The sequence below is a fragment of the Rhagoletis zephyria genome, unplaced genomic scaffold (assembly GCF_001687245.7).
Source record: "Rhagoletis zephyria isolate East Lansing unplaced genomic scaffold, Rhagoletis_zephyria_1.1 Rzeph_scaffold_00742, whole genome shotgun sequence".
In the NCBI taxonomy this organism is placed as follows: domain Eukaryota; kingdom Metazoa; phylum Arthropoda; class Insecta; order Diptera; family Tephritidae; genus Rhagoletis; species Rhagoletis zephyria.
This window is the reverse complement of record NW_016157826.1, coordinates 161,025-170,958: the sequence shown is the minus strand read 5'-3', so window position 1 is coordinate 170,958 and position 9,934 is coordinate 161,025. Positions and strand designations below refer to the sequence as shown.

General features: G+C 38.2%; 1 protein-coding gene across 1 annotated transcript in view; it reads right to left on the bottom strand.

Annotated features, from left to right (window-relative positions):
- LOC108361360 (probable cytochrome P450 12e1, mitochondrial) overlaps positions 1 to 1,855 on the bottom strand; it is a 6,721-nt gene extending 4,866 nt beyond the window's left edge. Inside the window, exons 1-2 of the mRNA XM_017613965.1 lie at positions 1,607 to 1,855; positions 1,390 to 1,489 (exon numbers count right to left, since the gene is read on the bottom strand). Coding sequence (XP_017469454.1) covers positions 1,390 to 1,489; positions 1,607 to 1,717 — 211 coding nt within the window. The 5' untranslated portion in view covers positions 1,718 to 1,855. The remainder of the gene's footprint in view (positions 1 to 1,389; positions 1,490 to 1,606) is intronic.
- Between the last annotated feature and the right edge of the window lie 8,079 nt (positions 1,856 to 9,934).

The following is a 9,934-nucleotide window of genomic DNA, read 5'->3' as shown; positions in this document are numbered from 1 at the left end:
TCCAGAGATATGCAGTATGAAATATTCGGTTTGTATGGGAGGTGCCACGCCCCCTGAACCTAGCGATATGAAATATACTTTACATCCGATTCTCATACCTACCAAATATACACAAAAAATTTCATAAAGATCGGTCCAGCCGTTTCGGAGGAGTTCGACCACTAACACCGTGACACGAGATTTTTATATATTAGATGGGTGTCAGACGAAATAATTTTAAAAGTTTATAGATTGAAAATATTTTAAAAGGGTTGCCACCTGTTTGTAAAGCCATATTTAAATTAAATTACACAGAAGTTAAAGTTTAAAACACAAAATCGTGTTTGTACATGTCGAATTTTTTGAACTCTTGAAAAGGCTTTATTTCTAGTAGGATTATAAAATGAAGAAGAGTTGCCACCTGTTTGAAAGATCAATTGCACTTGAATTATAGGAGTTAGGTAACTCAAATATATATGTACATATGTATATGCCACAAAATGGGTGTCAGACGAAAGAGGTTTAAAAAGGTTGCCACCTACTTAAAAAGTTTTATTCAAAATATATAATAATTTGAATGAATGAATTGATACTCATATTCATATATCAAAATGGTTTTGAAAATAAATGTTTTCCATCTATTGGAAACTTCTAATTGGGCTTGAATTGTGGGAACAATTTAATTGAAAATGTGTCAAAAGACAGAGGTATAAACAAGTTTTAGTTTGAAAATATTTCAAAGGAGGTTAAAGCAAATAAAATTATCTCCTATAGTTTTGGCTAAGTTTAAGTAAGTGCTTAAATTAAATAGTTACTCTAAATAGCAAACTTACAATGTCTCGTAGAGTTGCTATGTAAAATCGTTAAAAATAAATTTTTTTTGATCAAATAAATATAATTATTTTAAAAAATATGTTAATCGATTTCAAAATCAAAAATAGGGCTTCCTTATTTTCGTAATTACTCAGTTAGGGGCGGGGAGAGGTTGTCTGCTAAAACAATATTTTGCACCACCCTAAAACATAAAATAATAATAATATAATAGATTGCCGCTTACACATATATTAGTGTTTGGCCGAGCTTCTTCTCCGATTTGCGGCTTGCGCCTTGATGTTGTCACACAAAGGAAAGGGTTTTTCAGTTTTACGCCCTCTCTGAACGGCGATTGTATTTTTATGAGAAGCTATTTTTCATGGCAGAATACAGTCGAAGGTTTGCTCTTAGAAAAAAACTTTTTTGTTTTTTATTTTTGATGTTGGTTTTAACCGGGGTTGAACCCTTGTTCTGCGGAATGGTAGCGCGCACTACTAAGCACTACACCACAGCGACCACCTAATGTACTTACATTCGTATAATGCATTTATACGTGGAAATTTATTTTCAAATAAAATTAAAATATTGCGTTCTCACCTCCGGGCAAAAATAACCATATTAGCTCCAGTTTACTTGGTCCCGGAACTTCTGAGTATGGCCGTGCATTTTCTACGCTGACGTCAGCTGCATCACTTGGCTTAACAGAAGACAGAGCAATCGAGATAAAGAAAAAATAAGTTTTCGAAACTGAAAGCACAGCGAATGCATTCACACCTACATACATATGTACATAGGTACATTCTTGTGTACTTACCTTCGGTGCTGCTTGTGTCGCATACGCCTGTGCCTTTGTAATGCCCAAAAAACGCCAATTAATTTGGTCACTTCGAATTAGGTGTCTTGATAACATATTTGTAGTTGCCATTCTCTTCAATTTAAACAAATTTAATTGAAAATAATTAACACCAAACAAAGACCGTTCACAGCGAACGCATATGCCAGCTCCAAATGCTTCGACCTAATGAACTAATAGTTGACTGCCACTTGCGCTCAGAGTGTGTTGCTTTGTAAAATAATTAATAAAATATTCATATATTTAGTATATTTAGTACAAAGCGCAAGCCCACTCGTATATTTGCTTTTGAATACGTACATACATACATATATAGATATGCAAAAGCCGCCAAAAAGTTGCTCGACGAGCTTTTGCTAACGATACATAGGTGGTTTCCTTGCAGAACCAAGCAAGTGTGAACGTATGATTTTCGAGAAATCATTCGAATCGAGACTCACAGGCCCTATCTCACATGGCCGCTCCAAACCTTGCTAACCGTCATCTATCTATCACGCAATTTTTTTCCACAATGATTCTTTATTTATTAGACCTGAAACATCATCTTTATTTGACGGATATTTTTCTATAATTTTGCAATGTGCTCGGCATTTTTACTCCGCAAAATATTTGATAAATGTTTCTACGCATTTACAGGCTAACCTAATATTCACGCACGCCGCCAATTTACTGTCAAAAATTTCTCATGCACATACAACTTGTAAGGGACCAACCGAAATTGAACGGCGCGCGTATGAAGCTAACTCAATTTCCAATTTTTGTTCTGCGTGACATTTTGATTTGACGTTTCGCTCAATGAACTCAAATACAAACGCACGCAAGCCAATTTCGGGTGACGCAAAAAAACAAATTCGACGGCGTGCGTACCAAAACGCAAGCCGCGAATATTAGGTTAGCCTGTTAAGGTATTATTTTCTCACTCGGATATCGGCCAAGCGAAATGGAGTGCAATCATCCGAAACGAGCTGAGTTGCAAAGGGATCCACGTCCCTTCCAAGATTTGAGCACTTCTTTACTTGGACAACATTTTCCTGGCAGACTTTTTCTTTCAGGATAGCGCCAAAGCAAACGGAATATTTAACATGAAATGCGTTAAAAGATTAAAAACGTTTGAAAAATTACACGGTGTTACACTAATTATGAGCCTTTAAGTGCTTTAGTATTGGTCGTTAGGCTGGTCGCGTAATTTACGAAACTGTTTTTAAAATTTTTATAACATCCTCAAATTCCTGACTTATTCTTAAAAAAAAAAAAAACATTTTTACATGACTTTCCGCACTAAAAAATGTTTTGCTCTGTAATTTTTTACCCAATTTTAGGTTTTTATATGGCTTTGGAAATAAGAATATTTGTACTATTTAAATATTAAATTCTGTGACCACATTGTAAATATGTGGAAAAATTATAGAATGAATCTGAAATTCGCACCAATTTTTATTATTTTTTCAAATTCTACAACATTTTTTGCCAAATATAAAAAAAGATATTCTGATTTAGTTATTCTTCGTGAAGAGTGTTCTCATTCCGAGTAAAACTGGGTACCATTTATAAAAATCCCTGGCATAATCGTTAAGAAATTTATTCCATTTACAAAATTCTAGGTTGCGTCCACTAAAATTTTAGTTTCGAAAAAAATCGGACTTATTCGGTTCTGCCGGGGAACCGCTGATAAGTAGAAGCATACATACATATGTACACTGTTTTTTTTCCGTTGTCAATATTTTTATCGAGTTTCTTGTTTTTATCATTTCATTTGTTTGTAAACAAATTATTGATGCTTACGTATATGGAAATAAAAGCTAACTTTGTATATACAGTACATATATAAAATAGCGAACTTACAAATAAAGAGAATGACTTGAGCTTTTTGGTACCGTGCAAAAACAAACATGTGATCATGGCGTTTGAATGCATCTTGTTGCCGACGTGTGATATCGCGACGTTAAGCTTTTTTTTTATTTATCAATTACGTTATCTATGTGAAACAGCTTTATTTTCTTTTTCGTATGATATAGGAAATTAGTAAGCTAAGTGTTGCCAGAGGAGATCAATTGCTTCCGATAGAAAGTTTGACATTTATACCATAAACGTTCTCAGCTCTTTAAAATCCACGATAACTGCCCAAAATTGATACAGTGCGAAATTTTAAACACAATTTAAATATGTACGATGGCAGAACATAACATGAAAAAGAGATGGTTTCAATTTAGCAATGTACTTCTAGTTAAAATTTTCTATTCGTTGCCTTCAAACACAGCATTGATTCTTCATTTGACCGTGTAGATATCTAGTGAGTTAACTTAAATCTTACAGCTGATTTGAGATAACCGAAGAGCTTAGCCTATCTAAAACCTCATACCACTTCCCATTACTCAATGCGATTTGAGTTCACTCTTTCAGTGGTTAAGAGTTTTAAAGAAGACCAACCAACGATATTCTTGAATCCGCAGTTCTCTGGTACCCAGCATAGTTTGGCCGAAATTTAATCGCAACGAAGCAAGCGGTGCTGGTATGATGAAATGTGAAGTGAGGCGAAGGCCATTACATTCTGGAAAAGTATGAGCTTTATATTGGAAAGCAGTTATGGGGGACTGGAAAAACCTAGCACTCAGGCAGTATTGCCCGTTGTACTTAAAACCTAGAGAGAGGATTTAGATTGTTCAAAACTTACCAGACTCCTTTACTCCTTTACGTCTACTCCAAATACATCCGATCCAAAAATGCACCATCTAAGTTTGACAAAAGCCGGAAAGCGGAAATGAAAATGTTTTAATGATACCCATAGTTACCATATGTTGTTCCATGGGTTGTGCCCAGCAATAAGTCTTATCAGGGTTCGTAGATCACTCCTTCTATGTCTGTAAAGAAATTTTGCTACCACCCTGTTAAGCCTTTTCAGGAAACACTTGTTGTTTTGCGGGTTCAGTACTATACCAATGACTCTCATGAGCTTCATTAAAGACATTCTCGATATATCCGAATGTTCCCGCTTTGGTTCTGGTTCAATGGGACGCTTCAACGAACTGCACTTCGCCACTTCATTAGTCAGTTCGTTGCCTTGATCACCACAGTATCCTGGCACCCCCACAAGTTTCAGCGCGCGGCGTGAGTTTTCCACAGGGATTATTTATACATCACTTTTGAAATACTCGTATCTGTACAGCATGTAATAACAGCGCCAAGAATTCTTCTCGAAGTGCTTTGATTGAGGTAAAAATTACACTTAACATGCGATTTAGTGTCAACAGACGAATAACAAAATTTGTGTTCAGTCAAAATAAACATAAGGATGTACCTTTCTACACATACGAGAGCTCAGTGCACAGTGGCAGTCAATACCTAAACCAAGGTATGTGATATCTAAGCCCAGCCAAAAGTTGAGTAGGGTGGCCACTGAAGTGGCACTCAGCAGCTTTTGTCGTGACTGCGTGTTTGCACAAGACTCTCGAGTTCGTGAAATGCTGCTGCACGAGTGCACGAGTGCATAAGAAAATTGTTTATTTTATTGGTTATTTTTGCTAAGTTTTGAGGGTTAATGTTTTTGTTATCATTATTTTTGCCAGCAGCAGGAATGTAAGGACATTCAATGCGAGTGTGCTCGTTAGGGGGGTGTCCTTGTTGCGGGGATAATTTCCATTTCAAGTGCCATTCAAGTAATTTTTTTGTTGCTGCGATTGTCAATTTTGTGTGGATTTCTTTGTTTGGGATTTTAAGCTTACTAAATATGTACTTAAGTATTTGTGCACTTTGTGTGGCATAGTGAAGGTATTTTTTTTATTATATTCTTTTCAATAACTCACAGCATATTGTAGTGTCATTCAGTCAGTCAGCTTGAAGTGTGAAGCCAAAAAGTGTCATTGACAGGCGCGCAAAATTAAGGGGCAACCAGAGATAAAGGTGTCTTTTAGTTTGAGAACGCTATCAATGGTTATTTGAGATGCATTTGAGAAGTAAAGTTTGGGATTTGAGAAAAGGACTGATTCACAAATGCATCTCATATTGAGACTTAACAGAAATGTTTATTTGGAAGCGACGATATGATATATTTACTATTTCGTAATTTTTCAATACATTACCGATGTGACAGTACAAAAATATTAGAATATTAATGAGACGTTCATCAGGTAAAGTTAACTAAACTAAAAAACTGGGTTGGTCCAAATACTGGTTTGCAACTTTTTTCGTACTTATCGCTGAACTTAGCTTTATAAGTGAGTGCAGTAAGCCAAAGAGGTCAAGAACAAAAGGCCCCTCGTTTGCTGAAGTAGCAGGGAACCGGATTCTCCTTGGGGCTCGGGACGAAAATCTGGAGGAGGAGCCCATTGGAAATGGGTAAAGGCGGAAATGGCTAATATCCCCGCCAGTGTGCTGCGGTAGAACTCCGGACCACCTCCGTCATGCTAGGATACAGGTTGGTTCCAAAGCAATATAAGAGTAGTCGCGTGCGATGACGAGAGGTCTGCGGAACTCTAAAGGAAGGCAGTTGTCAGATTGCGAGGGGTCTATCTCGGAGCGATGCTACGGGCCGTGGACCTGAAAGACATCCCATCTAGTCCAAGAGCGAGGGCATGGATACCAGCAAAACGAACTAAACCAGAGAGGCTGCTCGAGGTTATATGGCTCTTTAACCCCAATTTAGCCTCCCACTGGAAGGTGGTTCGCCTGGAACCCGGCGCCAAAGCGACGAGTCAGGTGGTTTTGATACTGAATGAGGAACGAACCGGCGGCGTAATTAAATATGGCTTACACCATTAAAGTGCGTGTATACGCAAATGATTTGAACGCCGCAAGAATCATGGCAGACGTTGAGCCGGAAGAGGTCAACAGTGAGGAGAAAACGGACGAGGAATCCAACCAGGCCAATCCGATGGATGAACTGGCTGGCGGTTATGCCTCATCTACATCCTCGCTGGAGATTGAATTCGCCTTTCGGCAATACACAGAAGAGGAGCTGATGTCAGGTGACGAGGCAAACTCAACTCTGAAGGAGGGGGCGGGAAGGTGCGTGTCGTCCAGATAAACCTCCATCATAGTGAAGCAGCATCAGTTGCATTGCTGCTCCAGCCATCAAAAGGGGCAGCAGACATAGGCCTCATACAGGAGCCTTGGGTGATAGGGGACTGAGGCCAGCAGAGCATATATTGGTAAGTGGAGCTACCATAGGTAAACCAAGGGCATGCATCCTTGCAAGTACCAAACTAAAATTTCTGTTTCTTCCTCAGTTCAGTGACGAGGATACAACCACAATCAGCCAAGAGGCGAGCGGACGAAGGGTCCGGGTAACATCCATGCACCTGGCTCACGACAAGCCAATCCAACGGTGTCAAGCTGAGACGGGGATTTGGTCCCGGGAGGTGATGCGAACGCACACCACAGCACGTGGGGAAGCGGAGACATCAATGAACGAGGTGAGTTAATTTTTGAATTTATACTTAGAACTAACTTAGTCATAAGTAATAGGGGTAGCGATCCTACCTTTATAACCGGAAGCAGGAAAGAGGTCCTGGGCGTAACCCTCGTCTCAGAGGTTGCGGAGGCTATGTTCAGAAGCTGGAGGGTGCTTGATGAGCACTCCTTCTCTGACCATCGCTCCATAGAATTGGCTTTAGAGGGGGTTCCGTCAAGATGCCTTCCATTAGAAACTTAAAAATCGCCGATTGGCATAAATATAGGGAGACACCTGGCAGCGACTCTCAGGAATCACATTACCAATACCAGGGAACTCTAAGGATCTGGATAGCCTGGTCAATCGTTTCACGATGGCATTTGGCAAGGCTCTGGATCAGGCCTGCCCCATGAGAAATCCTTAGAAAGGTGGTGCTTAGAAATAGTCTGGCTATATCCTCGGGAACTGATATGCAATGGGAAGTATATAAGTAAAATTTAAGAGATTAAAAGAAACTATTAAGGAAAGGCAAGATATCTTCATGGAGGAGCTTTTCCAATGACATGGAATCTGTATCAGATGGGTCTAGGCTGTTGAATATAGCCTCCAGTTCACCACGAGCCGCCCAGGATGCTTGAAACTGGTGAGGAATCCCTGGAGCTTCTCCTGAATACGCACTTCCCAGGCGCCACAGATCTGACTATTAACAGGCCATGTTGCCATCGGAAGATATGCGGAGAGGCTTGGGATCCCCCACAACGACTTCTGCAGAATCTGAAGAGATGAGGAAGAGCCGAAAACCTTACGGCACTTGCTATGCGAATGCCCCGCACTTTGCAATAGAAAACGAAAGTTCTTGGGTTCAGAATTCTTCGAAGGTTTAACCAAGATAGCCGAAGTAGAAATACGGCAACTCTTGAGTTTCCCATACTCCACACGAAGGTTTGAGTAGGAGGGTTCTAAAGTCTCGAGTGGTATCACAACGGGCACTTGAAATTCATAAAAGTTAATTTAGTTAGTTCCAATTTTATGTTTGTAACCACATAAAAATTTTCATGCAACATTCACCTATTCCATTTAAAGCCGCCAAACCTGCTCTTTAATTGATCAATAAAACTCGCTCATCCCAAATATTACAGTAAAATGCATGCCACAACCTATGAGAAACCGTTTTTAGTAAAATGTTTAGATTTCGAACGTCATTTCAAAATTCCGAGCTTGTTTGTCCGAGTTTCGACAAAAGAATATTTTGACTGTCACACAATATTAGCGTTGGATGACTGCGTATGGTGCTATGGGGCGTATACGTTACATACGCAACTACGGGCATATGAGCATGAGTTGTTTTATTTCCTTGTTAACCGACTTCACAAAAAGGAGGAAGGTTATCAATTCGTCGGAATAAAACTTTGGACCACGGTACCCGATTTCTATAGTTGTTTTTTTTTTTAAGGAAAGGTGTTACCTCATAGGTGCTTCCATTCCAATTTGGTTTAATCCGATCATTGGTTCATGAAGAGATTAACGATAATTTTAAATTTTCATATGAGAATTGAATTCGGTTTTGTTTTTTGCTTAAAAACTACTTGTTTTAGTATATATTTTTCAAATTTTAATCTTGTTATTTATAAAAAACTTAATATAATGTATTTTCTAAGATAAGTGCGCCTCCATATTCGACCAAAAACACGTTTTTCTTGAAAAATTTAAGAACTCGTGTGATTTGCTAATATGTGTGTACAAAAGTCCTGCAATAAATGCGAGCTTGCAAATATAGACCCAAGCCATAGAAACTAAGAAAATAAAAATAAAAGAATTTCTTTCTGCCTGCAAATACAAGCAACAAAAAAGCAGACACCTGCTAGATAACGCAAAAAATTACTCCAAAATATGGTATAAGTAGTTGTAAGAAATAAGGAATACGCTAGCGGTGCTGACGGGTTGAGGAATCATTGACGATTTCTTACGTAAGTTAAGTTAAGTATAGACTAACTGAACCTTAACTTAAAGGCAGTTAAAATGAAGAATAACGGGAATACTTATCAAAATGGAAGGAAATTACTAGCTATTCGGAACGAAAAAGGGCTCTGAATATGGTCCAACGCAAAAACCGGTTTGTCACCAAACAAAAATTGACAAAGGGTGGAGGAAACTCGTTTCAAAATACATCATAATCCTGGCCTGTCGGGACCATCAACAATCAACAAGAAACAGAAAATGTACATATTTATGTGTATACATACTTATATGCATTAACGCAGGGGTTTAGTACTACATACTAAGCATTCCTTTTTATTTATCGTGTTAACGTTCCATACTTTTTTCGTTGATTAGATAATCGGTTTGCTAAGCGGTGGAATGTGCTATTTATCCAATATATGCACAAACATATATGTATATGCATATGTATGCATGGAAGCCCTTCTAAAATACTTACATACGTACACTAGGGATGCCAAAATATCAGGAAAATTGGGATCCCGGGATTTCGGGATATTTTTTAGGTAATCCCGGGATCCCGGGATTTATCCCGGGATTCAAATTGAGTCATAAATTTTATGAATATGAGTAAAAATTCAATATCTGAAAGCATTTAAACATACCATTAAATAAAACTATTTAAAATTTACGATAAACTGATTGTAAAACTCATATATCGCTAGCTTACAGTGAAAAGTTGCTAACTTCACTTTAAATGATAAATCATATTTTGATATAGGAGGCTACATAAATTAAAATTGCATCGTTTCGAAAAGGGTAAAACTGCTTGTTTTATGTTTTCTCGTTTATATTCAATGAAAGGAAAATTTGCTAAGGCCAAAAAAAGGTCCGAAAATTCGATAAGGCCAAAAAAGTTCGAAATCTTTTAATAAATATCGAATCCCTCCGATTCGTATGGAGTT